Source organism: Salmo salar, chromosome 10, assembly GCF_965601325.2.
Source record: "Salmo salar chromosome 10, fSalSal1, whole genome shotgun sequence".
Taxonomy (NCBI): domain Eukaryota; kingdom Metazoa; phylum Chordata; class Actinopteri; order Salmoniformes; family Salmonidae; genus Salmo; species Salmo salar.
The window spans coordinates 38,547,771-38,570,000 of record NC_138300.1 but is presented as its reverse complement, the minus strand read 5'-3'; the positions used below and the strand labels follow the sequence as shown (position 1 = coordinate 38,570,000).

The following is a 22,230-nucleotide window of genomic DNA, read 5'->3' as shown; positions in this document are numbered from 1 at the left end:
AAAGTGAAATAAACAAAAAATGAACAGTAAACATTACACTCACTAAAGTTCCAAAAGAATAAAGACATTTCAAACGTCATATTAAGTCGATATGCAGTGTTGTAATGATGTGTAAAAAGCTAAAGTACAAAAGGGAAAATAAATACACGTAATTATAGGTTGTATTTACAATGGCGTTCGTTCTTCACTGTTTTTTTTCTCTCTCTCTGTCTCTCTCCGCTGGTTGTATAAATTCTAACCAACAGGGGGTGCTCTGGTCAATGAGTTTCACACAGAACACCTCTTGGTCATCACAGAGGTCAGGAATACAATGAAGTCTCTATGATATTCACTAGCAATAGTCCTTTGTTGAATGGATAGAGTGAAGTGCAGTACAATTTTACTTTCTACAGCACCTTATGTCCATATCCTATAGCACCTTATGTCCATATCCTACAGCACCTTATGTCTATATCCTACAGCACCTTATGTCTATATCCTATAGCACCTTATGTCCATTTCCTATAGCACCTTATGTCCATATCCTATAGCACCTTATGTCCATATCCTACAGCACCTTATGTCCATATACTACAGCACCTTATGTCCATATCCTATAGCACCTTATGTCCATATCCTACAGCACCTTATGTCCATATACTACAGCACCTTATGTCCATATCCTATAGCACCTTATGTCCATATCCTACAGCACCTTATGTCCATATCCTACAGCACCTTATGTCCATATACTACAGCACCTTATGTCTATATCCTATAGCACCTTATGTCCATATCCTATAGCACCTTATGTCCATATCCTACAGCACCTTATGTCCATATCCTACAGCACCTTATGTCCATATCCTATAGCACCTTATGTCCATATCCTATAGCACTTTGTCTATATCCTATAGCACCTTATGTCCATATCCTACAGCACCTTATGTCCATATACTACAGCACCTTATGTACATATCCTACAGCACCTTATGTCCATAGCCTACAGCACCTTAAGTCCATATCCTATAGCACCTTATGTCCATATCCAACAGCACCTTATGTCCATATGCTATAGCACCTTATGTCTATATCCTATAGCACCTTATGTCCATATCCTACAGCACCTTATGTCTATATCCTATAGCACCTTATGTCCATATCCTATAGCACCTTATGTCCATATCCTACAGCACCTTATGTCTATATCCTATAGCACCTTATGTCCATATCCTATAGCACCTTATGTCCATATCCTATAGCACCTTATGTCCATATCCTACAGCACCTTATGTCTATATCCTATAGCACCTTATGTCCATATCCTACAGCACCTTATGTCCATATCCTATAGCACCTTATGTCTATATCCTACAGCACCTTATGTCCATATCCTACAGCACCTTATGTCCATATCCTATAGCACCTTATGTACATATCCTATAGCACCTTATGTCCATATCCTATAGCACCTTATGTCAATATCCTATAGCACCTTATGTCCATATCCTATAGCACCTTATGTCCATATCCTACAGCACCTTATGTCTATATCCTACAGCACCTTATGTCCATATCCTACAGCACCTTATGTCCATATCCTACAGCACCTTATGTCCATATCCTATAGCACCTTATGTCCATATCCTACAGCACCTTATGTCCATATCCTATAGCACCTTATGTCCATATCCTATAGCACCTTATGTCTATATCCTATAGCACCTTATGTCCATATCCTACAGCACCTTATGTCTATATCCTACAGCACCTTATGTCCATATCCTACAGCACCTTATGTCCATATCCTACAGCACCTTATGTCCATATCCTACAGCACCTTATATCCATATCCTACAGCACCTTATGTCCATATCCTACAGCACCTTATGTCCATATCCTACAGCACCTTATGTCCATATCCTATAGCACCTTATGTCCATATCCTACAGCACCTTATGTCCATATCCTACAGCACCTTATGTCCATATCCTACAGCACCTTATGTCTATATCTTATAGCACCTTATGTCCATATCCTAGCACCGCACCTCGCCCTATGTCCATATCCTAGCACCGCACCTCGCCCTATGTCCATATCCTACGCCCTAGCCAACCTTAGCCCTGTCCATATCCTACAGCACCTTATGTCCATATCCTACAGCACCTTATGTCCATATCCTATAGCACCTTACGTCCATGGAACGGTAATTTTGCCACTGCTCCCTCAACAATCTGCACAGATGAAAGTCCCGCTATCTGACGTGAGACAATGACTCCTGTCAGGTTGTAGATGGTCTTCCTGACTTACCTTGAAAGGCACTTGAGACTTGTAGGTTTCTGGCACTTCCCAAGTCAGCAGGACAGAGGTCTTCATCACAGCTTTCACACCAAAGTTTTTGGTGAACTCTGGGGGAGTTGGAGGAGGGAGAAAGGGGGAGAGAGGGGACACACACAGAGGATGAATTATAAAAGAGTAACGTCATCTGTACTTCCTATATAACGACAGCTAGGGGAATCCTAGAGCATCCTGGAAGATCAGTGCTACATTAATAGTAGTAGACAGTACTAGCAGACAGGGTTTAAGATAGCTGACTAACAGCTTATGAAACTTCTCTCTATTTTATAAAAGTCAAAGTTCTCTGACCTGTACCTTTTAATGGTCATATTAAGGGATGTTATTGCATTGACACTTTAACACCAAGGCTACTCCCATGAGCTTTACTCTACATTCAACTTTACTATAGACACACACACGCACGAGCACACGCACGAGCACACGCACGAGCACACGCACAAGCACACAAACAGACATACACACACACAGTAGCATGAAGGTGCTAACTGGCACTGTGAAGCTTGACTATAAATAGCTAGCAGCAGGGGGATAAACATGTATTGATGTACCCTAATAACATGTAAGGAGTGTTTCCTGGTTCTGCTGTACTGGTACTGCTGTACCACAGGAGGCTGCTGAAGGGAGGACGGCTCATAATAATGGCCCGGAATGGAGCGAATGGCTTTGATACGATTCCAGCCATTACCATGAGCCCGTCCTCACCAATTAAGATGCCACCAACCTCCTCTGTGCTGTACTGGTTACGCTGGACTGGTTCTGCCAATCTAGTCCAGTTGCCACCAGCTTCCACACACACACAGCTACGCATATGTTCCTCTCACATAACATCTGATCTGTCTGTGCCAGAGAGACTGGATGTATGTGTGTGTGTGTGTGTGTGTGTGTGTGTGTGTGTGTGTGTGTGTGTGTGTGTGTGTGTGTGTGTGTGTGTGTGTGTGTATGTGTGTGTGTGTGTGTGTATGTGTGTGTGTGTGTGTGTGTGTGTGTGTGTGTGTGTGTGTGTGTGTGTGTGTGTGTGTGTGTGTGTGTGTGTGTGTTTGTGAGATGTATGTGAGTGTGTGTGTGTGTGTGTGTTTGTGAGATGTGTGTGTGTGTGTGTGTGTTTGTGAGATGTATGTGAGTGTGTGTGTGTGTGTGTTTGTGAGATGTATGTGAGTGTGTGTGTGTGTGTGTTTGTGAGATGTATGTGTGTGTGTGTGTGTGTTTGTGAGATGTATGTGAGTGTGTGTGTGTGTGTGTGAGATGTGTGTGTGTGTGTGTGTTTGTGAGATGTATGTGTGTGTGTGTGTGTGTGTGTGTGTGTGTGTGTGTGTGTGTGTGTGTGTGTGTGTGTGTGTGTGTGTGTGTGTGTGTGTGTGTGTGTGTGTTTGTGAGTGAGTGAGTGAGTGAGTGAGTGAGTGAGTGAGTGAGTGAGTGAGTGAGTGAGTGAGTGAGTGAGTGAGTGTGTGAGTGAGTGTGTGTGTTTGCATGGATCTGTGCATGTGGGTCTGGTGTGTCTGCACCTGTGTGAGACTATTTATTGAGATCAGCAGAGCTCACGAGGCATGGAGGTAGACACGATCATGCCCTATCTGGATGTGTGTGTGTGCGCGTGTGTCGGTTCCCCCGACCTTTGGGCTTACATGCAATGATCCCTGGTGCATAATGTGTGTACTCAAGCAATGGGGGGTGCAACAGAGTATGTGTGTGAGTTCTCACCAGGCATGGAGGTAGACATGGTCCTACTCTGAATACTAGGACTGTTGGGTCCGGCTCCCTTGCTGGTGAAAGCCCTGACCCTGATGTCATAGGTGGTATCAGGCTGCAGCCCCATGATGGTCATCTGGGTCTCTATCGTGCTGTTGAGATAGAAACAATAAGATCGTTTTTAGTGTTTTAATAAGAATAAGCATTTTAATGTGTTTGTGTCGTCAGAACTCCTTACAGAACATGAAATACCACAAAAAACATCTAGACTTTATAAAGGGCAGGGGACTGTACAGGGGACTGGAAAAAGTGAACAATCTTAATAATACCTATTGGTGTGGTTCTGTTGGCTGTTGATATCTCTGTACACCACCACGTACTGGACGATCCTCCCGTTCCTCTCAGCCAGCGCCGGAGGCTCCCAGGCCAGCTTGGTAGTAGTCGTGGTCAGGCCTACGACACTCAGGTTCTGGGGGTAACTACTGGGCACATCGTCCGGCGTCGTAATCTCCTTCACGTACTCCTCGCCGGTGCCCGCCCGGTTCTTGGCGCAGAGCTTGAAGACGTACGTGGCGCCCTTGTGCAGGCCGGTGACGGTGAAGTGGTCGTCTGTCTTCTTGAAGTCCTTTACAGTGAACGACTCCTCCTCCATACGTTTGTACTGAAGCTGGTAGCCAACATGCTCACCCACCATCTCCTTCGGTGGTTGCCACTGGATGAGGGCTGTGTTACCAATGGTGGTACTGATCATCATAGTGGGCCTGCCTGGGACTAACGGGCAGAGAGAAGAATTAGGATCATTAGCATAATGACAAGGAACACACTTAATAATGACATAGAACACACTTAATAATGACATAGAACACACTTAATAATGACATAGAACACACTTAATAATGACATAGAACACACTTAATAATGACATAGAACACACTAAATAATGACATACAACACAGATAATAATGGCATACAACACACATAATAATGACATAGAACACACTTAACAATAACACAGAACACACTTAATAATGACATAGAACACACTAAATAATGACATACAACACAGATAATAATGGCATACAACACACATAATAATGACATAGAACACACGTAACAATAACACAGAACACACTAATGACACAGAACACACTTAATACTTAATAATGACATAGAACACACTTAATAATGACATAGAACACACTTAATAATGACAAAGGACACACTTAATAATGACACAGAACACTTAAATGATTACTACCAGTACAGTATTATTCAGTACTACCATAAGTTACCACTGTAAAATGTAAATATACTGGACAATTACTGCTGTTACTCTAACCATTAAGACCATGGGGGACCAGTAAACTATAAGGACCTGCTGATTTCTGTGTCCGAAATGGCCCCCTATTCCCTATATCCCCCTTTTGTAGGACTGCGGACCAATTTCACAACAACAACAAACAAAACAACTAAGTCAGGGTCTCAACTGACTGTTGAGAGTTAGAATAATAGAATACACAAGGTGCAATTTTGAAATGAGGTTGTGCATCAGCAGTCACTCAATTAGCCCATGTCAGCATTTATTTTCAGATTGGTAAATGAGTCTAGTGGCCAGCTATCTAAACTTGTAGTAAGCATGGTGGAATTACCGCCCGGGGTGGGCCCATTGATCATCAGTTATCATATTAAAAACTGCAAACATTTACCTCCCCCTATGGCAAATTGTGTAGGTGTAGAATTGTATGAGATTAGTTGTAAAACTGCATATTCTTTTCTCTGCCCGATGGCAAAATTAGTAGAACTGCATGAAATGAGTTCTAAAATTGCAAAATCTTCTTTCTACCCCATGGTAACATGTGTAGTATTGCAGCAAACTTGCTTTAAAACGGCAACATTTTCTCTATGCCCCATGGCAAAATGTGCAGAATTGCAGGAAATTAACTTTAAAACAAAAAATATATCTATTATTTTCTGTGGGTACGCAGACCGAAAGCTACTGCAGCCCCACATGATGAGTTCCGTTTTTTTGTGTCCCCCATCATAGTTGCCCATCCCTGCTCTACTGTATATAGTGCACAACTTTTAACCAGAGTATTATGGGTCAAGAATAGTAAACTACATGAGGAATAGGGTACCATTTGGGAGGCAGACATAGTGTGTAGTCATGGAGGCAGCCATAGTGTGTAGTCACGGAGACAGCCATAGTGTGTAGTCATGGAGACAGCCATAGTGTATAGTCAAGGAGACAGCCATAGTGTGTAGTCATGGAGACATCCATAGTGTGTAGTCATGGAGGCAACCAATGGGGTGTAGTCATGGAGACAGCCATAGTGTGTAGTCATGGAGACAGCCATAGTGTGTAGTCATGGAGGTAGCCATAGTGTGTAGTCATGGAGACAGCCATAGTGTGTAGTCATGGAGGCAGCCATAGTGTGTAGTCATAGAGACAGCCATAGTGTGTAGTCATAGAGACAGCCATAGTGTGTAGTCATGGAGACAGCCATAGTGTGTAGTCATGGAGGCCGCCATAGTGTGTAGTCATGGAGGCAGCCATAGTGTGTAGTCATAGAGACAGCCATCGTGTGTAGTCATGGAGACAGCCATAGTGTGTAGTCATAGAAACAGCCATAGTGTGTAGTCATGGAGGTAGCCATAGTGTGTAGTCATGGAGACAGCCATAGTGTGTAGTCATGGAGGCAGCCATAGTGTTCAGCCATAGTGTGTAGTCATGGAGACAGCCATAGTGTGTAGTCATAGAGACAGCCATAGTGTGTAGTCATAGAGACAGCCATAGTGTGTAGTCATGGAGACAGCCATAGTGTGTAGTCATGGAGGCAGCCATAGTGTGTAGTCATGGAGGCAGCCATAGTGTGTAGTCATGGAGGCAGCCATCGTGTGTAGTCAGAGTAAGAGGGTAGTTTCAGGTCAAGCCAGTTAAAGTGAGTACTACTGTTCAGTTTGTAGTTTTGACTACAGTGACGTTAACACAGAAACTCACACCGGGCCTACTTCTTCTCAACTTTCTATGAACTCAACTTCCCATGCTCTCTCTAAAAAACTAAAACCCTCACAGGCCTTAACTTACACAGCCCTGTCACTTTCACACTAGGAAGCTGTAGCTGCCTTCATTAATAAATAAACTATGAGTAACAATAACTTGGCTATATACAGTGCACCATGACAGAGTCGATGTGCAGGGGTAAATGGTAATTGATGTAGATACAGTTGAAGTCGGACGTGTACATACACCTTAGCCAAATACATTTCAACTCAGTTTTTCACAATTCCTGACATTTAATCCTAGTAAAAATTCCCTGTTTTAAGTCAGTGAGGATCACCACTTTATTTGAAGAATGTGAAATGTCAGAATAATATAATTATTTATTTCAGCTTTTATTTCTTTTATCACATTCTCAGTGGGTCAAAAGTTGACATACACTCAATTAGTTTTTGATATCATTGCCTTTAAATTGTTTAACTTGGGCCAAACACTTTGGGTAGCCTTCCACAAGCTTCCCACAATAAGTTGGATGAATTTTGGCCAATTCCTCCTGACAGAGCTGGTGTAACTGGGTCAGGTTTGTAGGCCTCCTTGCTCGCACACGCTTTTTCAGTTCTGCCCACACATGTTCTATAGGACTGAGGTCAGGGCTTTGTGATGGCCACTCCAATATCTTGACTTTGTTGTCCTTAAGCCATTTTGCCACAACTTTGGAAGTATGCTTGGGGTCATTGTCCATTTGGAAGACCCATTTGCAACCAAGCTTTAACTTCCTGTCACAGATTTCTTCGTCGTCTGATGATATAGCGAAATCGCTGTCGGAGAAAGTGGACCAATACGCAGCGGGTTGCGTGTTCAACATCATATTTATTAAAGACGTTGACCACGGAAAAACAAGAAATGCAGACAATACGACAGGAGACAGTTTCGCAGGCTATAACTAACAGTGCAAAATACAACTACCCACAAAACACAAAGACAAACACACCCTATTATATAGGACTCCCAATCAAAGGCAACTCAACACACCTGCCTTCAATTGGGAGTCCAACCCCAATTAACTATACATAGAAAAACAAACCTAGAACCTATACCAACAACTAACACCCCACTACACCACACACAAAACCCCAAAATACAAAAGAAATATACCTCTGCCACGTCCTGACCAAAATATAACACAAATAATACCTAAATATTGGTCAGGACGTGACACTTCCTGACTGATGTCTTGAGATGTTGCTTCAATATATCCACATAAGTTATCTTTCCTCATGATGCCATCTATTTTGTAAATTGCACCAGTCCCTCCTGCAGCAAAGCACCCCCACAACATGATGCTGCCACCCCCGTGCTTCACGGTTGGGATGGTGTTCTTCAGCTTGCAAGCTTCCCCCTTTTTCCTCCAAACATAACAATGGTCATTATGGTCAAACAGTTCTATTTGTGTTTCATCAGACCAGAGGACATTTCTCCAAAAAGTACGATCTTTGTCCCCACGTGCAGTTGAAAACCGTAGTCTGGCTTTTTTATGGTGGTTTTGGAGAAGTGGCTTCTTCCTTGGTGAGGGGCCTTCCAGGTTATGTAAATATAGGACTCATTTTACTGTGGATATAGATACTTTTGTACCTGTTTCTTCCAGCATCTTCACAAGGTCCTTTGCTGTTGTTCTGGGATTGATTTACACTTTTCGCACCAAAGTACGTTCATCTCTAGGAGACAGAACACGTCTCCTTCCTGAGCGGTATGACGGCTGCGTGGTCCCATGGTGTTTATACTTGCGTACTATTGTTTGCACAGATGAACATGGTACCTTCAGGCGTTTGGAAATTGCTCCAAAGGATGAACCAGACTTGTGGAGGTCTACAATTTTGTTTCTGAGGTCTTGGCTGATTTCTTTTGATTTTCCCATGATGTCAAGCAAAGAGGCACTGAGTTTGAAGGTAGGCCTTGAAATACATCCACAGGTAAACCTCCAATTGAATCAAATGATGTCAATTAGCCTATCAGAAGCTTCTAAAGCCATGACATCATTTTTTTTAATTTTCCAAGCTGTTTAAAGGCACAGTCAACTTAGTGTATGTAAACTTCTGACCTACTGGAATTGTGACACAGTGAATTATAAGTGAAATAATCTGTTTGTAAACAATTGTTGGAAAAATGACTTGTGTCATGCATAAAGTAGATGTCCTAACCGACTTGCCAAAACTATAGTTTGTTAACAAGACATTTGTGGAGTGGTTGAAAAACGAGTTTTAATGACTCCAACCTAAGTGTATGCAAACTTCCGACTTCAAATGTATATATATATATACAGTATGTACATATAACTAGGATGTGACTAGGCAACAGGATAGATAATAAACAATAGCAGCAGCATATGTGATGAGTCAAAAAAGGTCGTTCGAAAAGGGTCAATGCAGACAGTTAAATAGCTAACCAAATATCTACCCGGACTATCTATTTAGCAGGCTTGGGGTAGGAGCTGTTCAGGGTCCTGTTGGTTCCAGACTGCATCGATACCACTTGGAGGTGCAGTAAGATAGAAAACAATCTATGACTTGGGTGGCTGGAGGCTTCGAAAATGTTTAGGGCCTTGCTTTGGCACCGCCTGGTATAGAGGTCCTGGATGGCAGGGAGCTCAGCCCCAGTGATGTACTAGGTCGTATGCACTACCCTCTAGCGCCTTGCGGTCAGATGCCAAGTAGTTGCCATACATGCCATGCAGTGACTTAGCCAGTCAAGATGGTCTCAATTGTGCAGCTGTAAAACGTTTTGAGGATCTGAGAGCCCATGCCAAATCTTTTCAGCCTCCTGAGGGGGAAGAGGCGTTGCTGTGCCCTCTTCACGACTGTGTTGGTGTGTGTGGACCAGGATAGATTCTTATTGATGTGGACACTGAGGAACTCGACCCGCTCCACTACAGCCCTGTCAATGTGAATTGGGGCATGCTCGGCCCTCTGTTTCCTGTAGTCCACAATTACCTCCTTTGTCTTGCTGACGTTGAGGAAGAGGTTGTTGTCCTGGCACCCCACTGCCAGGTCTCTGACCTCCTCCCTATAGGCTGCCTCATCACTGTTGGTGATCAGGCCTACCACTGTAATTTCTGTGTTTAGTCCCAGGGTCCTTAGCGTAGTGATGGGCTTGGAGGGCACTATGGTGTTGAACGCTGAGCTGTAGTCAATGAACAGCATACTCACATAGGTGTTCCTCTTGTCCAGGAGGGCGAGGGCAGTGTTGACTGCAATAAAGATTGCGGCTAATAAGGATTTGTTGGGGAGGTATGGAATTGGAGTAGATACAGGGTGTCTGGGATGATGTTGTTGTGAGCCATGACCAGCCTTTCAAAGCATTTCATGGCTACAGATGTGAGTGCTACGGGGCGATAGTCATTTAAACAGTTTACCTTGGCGTTCTTGGGAACAGGGACTATGGTGGTCTGCTTGAAACATGTTGGTATTACAGACTGGGTCAGGGAGAGGTTGAAAATGTCAGTAAAGACACTTGCCAGCTGGTCAGCGCAGTTTGTGTGTGTGTGTGTGTGTGTGTGTGTGTGTGTGTGTGTGTGTGTGTGTGTGTGTGTGTGTGTGTGTGTGTGTGTGTGTGTGTGTGTGTGTGTGTGTGCGCACATGCATGTGTGCGTGTGTGTGTAGCCGTACACACCTGCTCCAGTGGTGGTGACCACCTTGGCCTTGCTGCGTGCCCCGTCCCCCTTGGTGGTGTAGGCTGCCACGGTGACAGAGTAGGTGGTCTCAGGGAGCAGGCCTGTTATAACAGCCTCCTAGGGGAGAGAAAAGTTTAAACAGCCTGGGTCAGGCTGTGATGACGGCTAACACAATTGCCCAGTCTTCACCCACTGTACTGTGTTGAGTCCACTCCGGGAGGGTTAGGCACTCAAGCGCACACACACACACACATTCCATACGTCAGTGTAGCATTTTAAACACTCCCAAGGCATTGAAGTTCTTTCTGAGAAATGGTTACAGAGAGGGTAAAAGATCTGCCCTCAACAAGATCTGTCCTCAAGAATATCTGTCCCCAACACTATCTGTCCCCATCAAGATCTGCCCTCAACAATATCTGTCCTCAACAAGATCTGTCCCCAACAAGATCTGTCCTCAACAAGATCTGTCCTCAAGAATATCTGTCCCCAACAAGATCTGTCCCCAACAAGATCTGTCCTCAAGAATATCTGTCCCCAACAAGATCTGTCCCCAACAAGATCTGTCCTCAACAAGATCTGTCCCCAACAAGATCTGTCCTCAACAAGATCTGTCCCCAACAAGATCTGTCCTCAATAATATCTGTCCCCAACAATATCTGTCCCCAACACTATCTGTCCCCAGCAACATCTGTCCCCAACAATATCTGTCCCCAACAAGATCTGTCCCCATCAAGATCTGTCCCCAATAAGATCTGTCCTCAACAAGATCTGTCCTCAACAAGATCTGTCCCCAACAATATCTGTCCCCAACAATATCTGTCTCCATCAAGATCTGTCCCCAACAAGATCTGTCCCCAACAAGATCTGTCCCCATCAAGATCTGTCCCCAATAAGATCTGTCCTCAACAATATCTGTCCTCAACAATATATGTTCCCAACAATATCTGTCCCCATCAAGATCTGTCCCCAACAAGATCTGTCCTCAAGATGATCCTCAACAAGATCTGTCGTCAAGATGATCCTCAACAAGATCTGTCCTCAACAAGATCTGTCCTCAACAAGATCTGTCCCCAACGAGATCTGTCCTCAACGAGATCTGTCCTCAACAAGATCTGTCCTCAACAATATCTGTCCCCAACAAGATCTGTCCCCAACTAGATCTGTCCTCAACAAGATATGTCCTCAACAAGATCTGTCCTCAAGATGATCCTCAACAAGATCTGTCCTCAAGATGATCCTCAACAAGATCTGTCCTCAAGATGATCCTCAACAAGATCTGTCCCCAACAAGATCTGTCCTCAACAAGATCTGTCCTCAACAAGATATGTCCTCAACAAGATCTGTCCTCAAGATGATCCTCAACAAGATCTGTCCTCAAGATGATCCTCAACAAGATCTGTCCTCAACAAGATCTGTCCCCAACAAGATCTGTCCCCAACAAGATCTGCCCTCAAGATGATCCTCAACAAGATCTGTCCCCAACAAGATCTGTCCTCAACAAGATCTGTCCTCAACAAGATATGTCCTCAACAAGATCTGTCCTCAAGATGATCCTCAACAAGATCTGTCCCCAACAAGGTCTGTCTCCAACAAGATCTGTCCCCAACAAGATCTGTCCCCAACTAGATCTGTCCTCAACAAGATCTGTCCTCAACAATATCTGCCCTCAACAAGATCTGTCCCCAACAAGATCTGTCACCAACAATATCTGCCCTCAACAAGATCTGTCCCCAACAAGATCTGTCCCCAACTAGATCTGTCCTCAACTAGATCTGTCCTCAACAAGATCTGTCCCCAACTAGATCTGTCCTCAACTAGATCTGTCCTCAACAAGATCTGTCCCCAACTAGATCTGTCCTCAACAAGATCTGTCCTCAACAATATCTGCCCTCAACAAGATCTGTCCCCAACAAGATCTGTCCCCAACTAGATCTGTCCTCAACCAGATCTGTCCTCAACAAGATCTGTCCTCAACAAGATCTGACCACAAGATGCTCCCTGTCATAAACAGACATTTCAGAGTTGGATAGTATGAGTCACTCATTTTACTGTGTCTCAGTACTACCGTGTCTCAGTACTACCGTGTCTCAGTACTACCGTGTCTCAGTACTACCGTGTCTCAGTACTACCGTGTCTCAGTACTACCGTGTCTCAGTAGTACTGTGTCTAAGTCATTTTGTAAATATTGATCTCCTAATTCTACCTGATATTTTATACTGGGGAATATTAAAGGAGAATGTCACTATTTAGGAACATAATATGTATGTTTGATGTAAATGGAATGTCGTAGAAGGTCTGGACACTTTTTTTTACATTTTCACTTGGTTTTGAAAAATATACCCAAGCAGCGAGTTACTTGCTGAGCCTCAAATAAGATACATATTAGGTTCCAAAATAGTGACATTCTCTTTTAATATAGATGCTATACAGCCCAAAAACACAAAGACAGTGTTGAATTATAAAACCCAAATAAAGTCACAGCCTTGATCTCCGAGTCTCTCTTTTGACCAGGTCCCATATGGTTCTGTTCAAAAGCAGTACACTAGCGAGGCACTTTTGAAGATACGCCCCCAGTTAAAGTGTTCAGAGTTGTTCCCGGTCTCTCTCTCTGACTGGCCAGAACCACAGCCTTTAAAGCAGTTTGTATCCAACTGTTAAGTGTAGGCTATAATAAGCAAACCCCATTAAGCACACCAACACAAACCACACAAAATACACACACGACACAAATCAAAACTTGAGATCTCTTTCTCATGCATGCACGCACGCACGCACGCACGCACGCACACACACACACACACACACACACACACACACACACACACACACACACATCTATATCAAAGTGCACACCCTCACACATGTTCCTCCCCATTTCAAAAGGAACTCATTAAAATGACGACACCTAAAGAGACAGAGCTCCTTTGAGCCCATAAAAGAGTTGGAGAGGTTCTTTCTCCTCGGACTGAGTGGGGATCCATTTCCTCCAGGGATGATGAGATGAGCGAGAGAGCGGTGGAGAGGAGGGGAGAGAGTAAAGACCAGCCGTATGTCCCAAATGGCATCCTATTCCCGATATAGTGCACTACTTTTGACCAAGATTGTAAGGACACCGACATGCAAGTAGTGCACTATAAAGGCAATAGGGTGCAATTTGGGACGCAGGCCAGATAGATGGATGCGCTTCAGACTGAAGAGAGGAAGTCAAAGACAGGAGGGGGGTTTCCAACTGAGAACACCCAGGAAGACTCATCCCCCCATCCATCGCTCCATCTTATCCCTCCATCAGCCAGCCGCCTGTGGCACCAGCCTGTAGGTGCCTGGGGCCTGGAGCTCAGCCCAGCCTGTAGGTGCCTGGGGCCTGGAGCTCAGCCCAGCCTGTATGTGCCTGGGGCCTGGAGCTCAGCCCAGCTTGTAGGTGCCGGGGGCCTGGAGCTCAGCCCAGCCTGTGGGTGCCTTGGGCCTGGGGCTCAGCCCAGCTTGTAGGTGCCGGGGGCCTGGAGCTCAGCCAAGCCTGTAGGTGCCTGGAGCTCAGCCAAGCCTGTAGGTGCCGGGGGCCTGGAGCTCAGCCCAGCCTGTAGGTGCCGGGGGCCTGGAGCTCAGCCCAGCCTGTAGGTGCCGGGGGCCTGGAGCTCAGCCCAGCCTGTAGGTGCCGGGGGCCTGGAGCTCAGCCCAGCCTGTAGGTGCCTGGGGCCTGGAGCTCAGCCCAGCCTGTGTCTACCTGGGGCCTGGAGCTCAGCCCAGCCTGTGTCTACCTGGGGCCTGGAGCTCAGCCCAGTCTTCTGAGGAGAGGAGATGAGATGACAGACCACGAAGCTGCAGCTAACAACCACAGAAATGAGCATGGCCATACAAGCCAGCTCTGATTCCCAGAGACCAAACAAATGTTTCATCATGATTTCATGGCTAGCCTTTCACATCTTTATTGCATGACATTCATTAAAAAGCTCTTCCCATCCTGCTAATTAATCACAGACATGCTGCTGAGCAGAGCAGGCTGGCGGACTCTGTAGTAGGCTATTTTGAGAAAAGATCGCACACTTAGGGTTTATGTAACCCTCCCCCAAACCCCACCCCATCTTCCAGTAAGGGAGTTGGAGAGTTAGCGATAAGAGGGAAATATGAGTCATCTCAAGCTATAACATTTCTTTTAAAAGCTTCATTATTTTAAATGTACAGGATTCCTTTTTAGTTTTGGGCACTGCTTTTGTTTCTCTCTTTCAACTGGATTTTTTAAATGAATCAGTCTCTTATCTCTCTCTCTCTCTTTAAAATCCAGAGGAGGAGGGGGGGGAGGAGGGGGGGGGGGGGGGGTGGAGGAGGAGGAGGAGTTCTCTGGGAATGTAGGGATGGATTCCATGGGAGGGAATATATTAAACATTTAACATTAAGACATGGGTTGCATCACAAATGACACCTTATTCCCTATATAGCGCACTACTTTTGATCAGGACCCATACGGCCCATAGGGCTCTGGTCAAAAGCAGTGCAATATATAGGGAATAGGATGCCATTCAGGACGTAGATAAGACATGATGAATGATTCTGTTCTACATCCAAGGGAACTCAGTCAAGGCTTGTTTAAATAAAGCCAAATCGTCATGACTTCCAGTACCAGTTGGCCTCAGATCAAATCCTCTGGTTCCCTCCACCTAACCAGTCCACCTCAATCACCAGGATGGCCTAACACTAACCCTCCACCTCGATCACCAGGAAGGCCTACCCCTCACCCTAACCCTCCACCTCGATCACCAGGAAGGCCTACCCCTCACCCTAACCCTCCACCTCGATCACCAGGAAGGCCTCACACTCACCCTAACCCTCCACCTCGATCACCAGGAAGGCCTACCCCTCACCCTAACCCTCCACCTCGATCACCAGGAAGGCCTACCCCTCACCCTAACCCTCCACCTCGATCACCAGGAAGGCCTAACACTCACCCTAACCCTCCACCTCGATCACCAGGAAGGCCTCACACTCACCCTAACCCTCCACCTCGATCACCAGGAAGGCCTACCCCTCACCCTAACCCTCCACCTCGATCACCAGGAAGGCCTCACACTCACCCTAACCCTCCACCTCGATCACCAGGAAGGCCTCACACTCACACTAACCCTCCACCTCGATCACCAGGAAGGCCTACCCCTCACCCTAACCCTCCACCTTGATCACCAGGAAGGCCTCACACTCACCCTAACCCTCCACCTCGATCACCAGGAAGGCCTCACACTCACACTAACCCTCCACCTCGATCACCAGGAAGGCCTACCCCTCACCCTAACCCTCCACCTCGATCACCAGGAAGGCCTACCCCTCACCCTAACCCTCCACCTCGATCACCAGGAAGGCCTAACACTCACCCTAACCCTCCACCTCGATCACCAGGAAGGCCTCACACTCACCCTAACCCTCCACCTCGATCACCAGGAAGGCCTCACACTCACCCTAACCCTCCACCTCGATCACCAGGAAGGCCTACCCCTCACCCTAACCCTCCACCTCGATCACCAGGAAGGCCTCACACTCACCCTAACCCTCCACCTCGATCACCAGGAAGGCCTCACACTCACCCTAACCCTCCACCTCGATCACCAGGAAGGCCTCATACTCACCCTAACCCTCCACCTCGATCACCAGGAAGGCCTACCCCTCACCCTAACCCTCCACCTCGATCACCAGGAAGGCCTCACACTCACCCTAACCCTCCACCTCGATCACCAGGAAGGCCTACCCCTCACCCTAACCCTCCACCTCGATCACCAGGAAGGCCTCACACTCACCCTAACCCTCCACCTCGATCACCAGGAAGGCCTCACACTCACCCTAACCCTCCACCTCGATCACCAGGAAGGCCTACCCCTCACCCTAACCCTCCACCTCGATCACCAGGAAGGCCTCACACTCACCCTAACCCTCCACCTCGATCACCAGGAAGGCCTACCCCTCACCCTAACCCTCCACCTCGATCACCAGGAAGGCCTCACACTCACCCTAACCCTCCACCTTGATCACCATTTCAGACCTGATTTTCACTTACGAAAAATGTATCAACCCCTGCAAAAATGTCAATTATAATCCTCATAATAATTCACATTTCCTGTTGTGTAGGATAATTTTCTTGCTGTTGCAAACTGGCTCAAATTATGATCCTACATCTTCAGATCTTCAGATGTAGGATCTTAATTTGACGACCCTGTTGCAATGTAGGATACTTAAAACTTGTAATGTATTTGAGGTTAAAAAAGTTATCTGACGGTTGTAATTTTCCACTACACAAATGTCCATGAATTATAATCCACATTTCCTGTTGCTGCAGGAAATGATTTTCCTTCTTTAGCAAACTGGCTAAAATGAAGAACCTACATCTGAACCTGTCTGGCATTAGGAACAGATTATCTTGTCAAAAGACTCCGGAGCAGAGCATTCCAGTCCCAGGGGGAGTTTCTGTGAAGGATGGATGGGATGGGTTTGATTTCCCTGTGTGACACTGTAAGGTGAGTCCGGGACCTCTGTCTGTTTATTCTAGGATGGTATCAGAATATGAATCTCTGTTCAGAGGAAGTTGGATAGTACCCACCAATACACACACACACACACACACACACACACACACACACACACACACACACACACACACACACACACACACACACACACACACACACACACACACACACACACACACACACACACACACACGAGCACGCACATGCACAAACAGTAAATTGGCCAACAACAATATATAAACAACACAAAAGGAAAGGCCTAGCAAACCAGCAAATCAACAGTCTGCATCACTGGGCTGTGTGCACCTTCCATAACACAACAGAAACATACAAACCAGCAAATCAACAGTCTGCATCACTGGGCTGTGTGCACCTTCCATAACACAACAGAAACATACAAACCAGCAAATCAACAGTCTGCATCACTGGGCTGTGTGCACCTTCCATAACACAACAGAAACATACAAACCAGCAAATCAACAGTCTGCATCACTGGGCTGTGTGCACCTTCCATAACACAACAGAAACATACAAACCAGCAAATCAACAGTCTGCATCACTGGGCCGTGTGCACCTTCCATAACACAACAGAAACATACAAACCAGCAAATCAACAGTCTGCATCACTGGGCTGTGTGCACCTTCCATAACACAACAGAAACATACAAACCAGCAAATCAACAGTCTGCATCACTGGGCTGTGTGCACCTTCCATAACACAACAGAAACATACAAACCAGCAAATCAACAGTCTGCATCACTGGGCTGTGTGCACCTTCCATAACACAACAGAAACATACAAACCAGCAAATCAACAGTCTGCATCACTGGGCTGTGTGCACCTTCCATAACACAACAGAAACATAAAAGAGCAGGAATTCACAGCACACTCAACTGGCGGGAGTCAAAATGTATTCAACAACACAACGTAGCATGACGTTCAGCAGCACTCACACCATCTCAGCTGTTACTCAAACTGTAAATCCACTTTTTAGTAAAAGCCAGGAAGTGTGGTTCAGGTGATTCAAGAGTGGCAGCAGAGAGCTCAGGACTCAGGTTTCTGGTTTCTGTTTGACAGAGCACAGCAAAGGCCAGGTCAGGACTATTATAACACAACACCCATGCCTGTGTGTGTGTGTGTGTATGTGTGTGTGTGTGTGTGTGTGTGTGTGTGTGTGTGTGTGTGTGTGTGTGTGTGTGTGTGTGTGTGTGTGTGTGTGTGTGTGTGTGTGTGTGTGTGTGTGTGTGTGTGTGTGTGTGTGTGTGTGTGTGTGTTTACCATACCATACCTGGCAGGTAGACAGACAGGTATAAATCAATACTATGTGTGGCTGGCTGTCCAAGACAATTACACACACATAATCCATAAGGACACCTTTATTCCTGCCGAACCAAAACAAAAGAGGATTTACAGCTGTAACGCTTCAAACACACACACACACACGCACACACCTCATGTACAAACCATGATCAAACACACAGTATGGCACACATTGTGCAGTATGCATCATGTCTTCAGCAGGACTCTCTCACCAACCTCAGAAGCACAGCAGCGTTGAGTGGAGCTGCGTTCCCCCACTTGAAGTGTATTGAAATGTGTCTGTGTTCATATCAAAGCTGAGGCAGAGTAGAGGTGACTGAAGGAGTGCTGCAGACTAGGCCTGCGTCCCAAATAGCACTTTATTCCCTTACAGTGCACTACTTTTGACCAGGGCCCAGAGGACTCTATTCAAAAGTAGTACACTATATGGAATAGGGGGGCAGTTGGGACACGGACTGGAACTCACAGTTCTGCCTGAGAACCCTCTGTGCTCCACCCCCCAACCAGATTTGTCACACACTCCCCTCCCTAAACCCTCCACACTCCCCCACTTCAAGCCGTACACCTACACCCTCCACACTCTGGGCCGTACACCTACACCCTCCACACTCCCAGCACCACCCACCTTCCTCACACAACACACTTGGTAAGTAAGAAGCCTAAGGAGGAAAGGAGAAGCATTTTAAGGAGGAAATGAGACAAGGAAATCTCCATGAGAATTCCTAAAAATACATTTTGTTCTTGTTTTGTGACGAGTGAAAAGTTCAGTTGGACGAGACAGGGACCTGCTGTAAGAAGGTTGCTGACTGATTGATGACTGACAGATTGACAGAGAGTAAAGGTGGAGAAGCATTACTATCCACAGGTAACTGCCAAAGATAAAGGAAACACCATCAAAAAGTGTCTTAAAATAGGGCATTGGGCACCACGAGCCAGAACAGCTCAATGCGCCTTGGCATAGGTTCTACAAGTGTCTGGAACTCTATTGGAGGGATGCAACACCATTATTCCACAAGAAATTCCATCATTTGGTGTTTTGTTGATGGTGGTGGAAAACGGTGTTTCAGGAGCCGCTCCAGAATCTCCCATATGTGTTCATTTGGGTTGAGATCTGGTGTCTGAGCTGGCCAGGGCATATGGTTTACATCGTTTTCATGCTCATCAAACTATTCAGTGACCACTCGTGCCCTGCGAATGGGGGCATTGTCATCCTATGGGGGCATAGCCATGGTAGCCAAAATAATCGGCATCTGGGCAGCATTTTTATACACGACCCTAAGCATGATAGGATGTTAATTGCTTAGGAACTGCTCAGGAACGACACCTGTATGGAAGAACCTGCTTTCAATATACTTTATATCCCTCATTTACCCAAGTGTTTCCTTTATTTTGGCAGTTATCTGTATGTGTAAATTAAAATCTAGCTAGAAAGAGACGATCCAGCGAGAAAAAGATACTGTAGATAGTGAAAACAGAAAGTAGAAATAGAGGTGGAGTGAAAAGGGCCTAGGGGAAAAAAAAGAGGAGGGAGGAGATTGGAGCGGAAGAAATGAATAGGACTAGGCTATAGCTAGAGAACTTATGAGATAAACTGTAGCATGATAATAATGCTCAGTTAAGGTCATGTATAAACTGTAGCATGATAATAATGCTCAGTTAAGGTCATGTGTAAACTGTAGCATTATAATAATGCTCAGTTAAGGTCATGTATAAACTGTAGCATTATAATAATGCTCAGTTAAGTTCATGTATAAACTGTAGCATTATAATAATGCTCAGTTAAGGTCATGTATAAACTGTAGCATGATAATAATGCTCAGTTAAGGTCATGTATAAACTGTAGCATGATAATAATGCTCAGTTAAGTTCATGTAAAAACTGTAGCATTATAATAATGCTCAGTTAAGGTAATGTATAAACTGTAGCATGATAATAATGCTCAGTTAAGGTCATGTATAAACTGTAGCATGATAATAATGCTCAGTTAAGGTCATGTATAAACTGTAGCATGATAATAATGCTCAGTTAAGGTCATGTATAGGTTATGTCTCATATCATAGAAAACAGTTTTTAAGGAACAAGAGGCACTTTACCCTGTTACAGTTACATTACATGAAAAAAATTATGACGTGGAAAAACTTATTTCACATACTATGTGCTCCCTGTCTGGCTCTTTCTTTCTAAAGTGAAATGTTCCTACAAGTCTGACTGCTTGAGGTTAAGGGAAGGAGAGAGTGTTAGTCCCCAGACAGAGAGAAATAGAGAGGGATTGGGAGAGGATAGGGAGAGGATAGGGAGAGAGAGAACAGAGAGAGCTCCCCATGGGCCCACGGACCTTCAAACTGCACCGCACCCAGCACACACTACACACTTCTCCTACTCACATAGTCCATGGTATCCTCAACGTTCCACTGATGACAGGGAGCAGACAGGAGGGAGGGAGAGAGGAAGTCAAACACAGGACAGCATAGATGGAACAAAAAAAAAGATAGAACTTTTTTTTCTCTGTAGGTAAGAAAAGGGCCATAGGCCATCCTACAGGCACTGCAACAGCAGCATGCTCAGTCTCCAGGTGATTAGTGACTGGAAGACTGGGAGAGGAAACTAGAGGGGGAGGGAAAGGGTTAACATGCAGTAATGGATACAGGTAGATGGTTGGATGGAGGGTGGTTGCTCTCCACAGCGCCACCTAGAGAGCAGGGGAGCACAGCTCATGTCCTGAGGGGCAATCTCTGTTGGTGGGACATCCCTGCTGGTGTACTTGCTGTGTGGGTTTATCGATCAGGGGAAGACAATTATCAAAAGACAATCCTGATAACTTACCTGCAACGTCATTCCAACCTCTTGCAAACATATAGTGTGTCTGAAAACATGTCAATATATATATCCCAACCCTTGACATAACAAAACGTTCGAAACAAATTCATCAATCTTAGAAATTCTTAGAAAGTGGCCTGCATGGTTTTGAGACACAAATCGACTGCCTTGTTATTCCATTGGTATGATTGATGCTTTTTGTTCAGATATTTCAGATGGCCAATAGTGGTTGACATCCAAGCCAGGATGACATTATATGAACCAACACAAAAAGGAAGATAAGCAATAACAAGAAAAATCCTCTGAGCTATAGGGTGTAGGAAGTAACTCTGAAGTCTAACTCGGTCTTCAATGGGCTGATGATAACAAGCTCTCATCATCTAGAGAGAAAGAAAGTGGGGGAGAGTGTGTGTCTGTCTGTCTGTGTGTGTATGTGTGTCTATCTGTGTGTGCGTGTGTGTGTGTGTGTCTGTGTGTGTCTGTCTCTCTCTCTCTGTGTGTGTGTGTGTGTGTGTGTGTGTGTGTGTGTGTGTGTGTGTGTGTGTGTGTGTGTGTGTGTGTGTGTGTGTGTGTGTGTGTGTGTGTGTGTGTGTGTGTGTGTGTGTGTCTGTGTGTCTGTGTGTCTCACTGAGAAACAGAGAGAGAGAAAGACAGAGTGAGAGAGAGACAGAGAGAGAGACAGAGAGAGACAGAGAGAGACAGACAGAGAGAGAGAGACAGAGACAGAGAGACAGACAGAGACAGACAGAAGCAGAGAGAGAGACACCCATAGCTATTGGCTGGTGGTTTAGCTGTCCTGTGCTGATGTAATGTGCCTGTCAGTGAGTTGAGATTACATTTCACCTTCAGAGGTTAGAGCCCTTTTGCTTATTCAGCAGCCAGTCTGGAGATTACATTT

At 45.4% G+C, this 22,230-nt stretch overlaps 1 protein-coding gene across 20 annotated transcripts in view; it reads right to left on the bottom strand.

Annotated features, from left to right (window-relative positions):
* Positions 1-22,230, bottom strand: part of ptprfa (protein tyrosine phosphatase receptor type Fa) — a 370,905-nt gene that overhangs the window by 59,683 nt on the left and 288,992 nt on the right. For 13 of the 20 annotated variants that reach the window (XM_082956977.1, XM_082956978.1, XM_082956976.1 and 10 more), the window contains 5 exons: positions 20,900-20,926; positions 10,688-10,805; positions 4,353-4,794; positions 4,036-4,175; positions 2,290-2,387 (listed from right to left, as the gene is read on the bottom strand). In XM_082956977.1, the coding sequence (XP_082813103.1) occupies positions 2,290-2,387; positions 4,036-4,175; positions 4,353-4,794; positions 10,688-10,805; positions 20,900-20,926 (825 nt within the window). The remainder of the gene's footprint in view (positions 1-2,289; positions 2,388-4,035; positions 4,176-4,352; positions 4,795-10,687; positions 10,806-20,899; positions 20,927-22,230) is intronic. The other 7 variants (XM_082956980.1, XM_082956982.1, XM_082956986.1 and 4 more) reach the window with 1 other exon arrangement.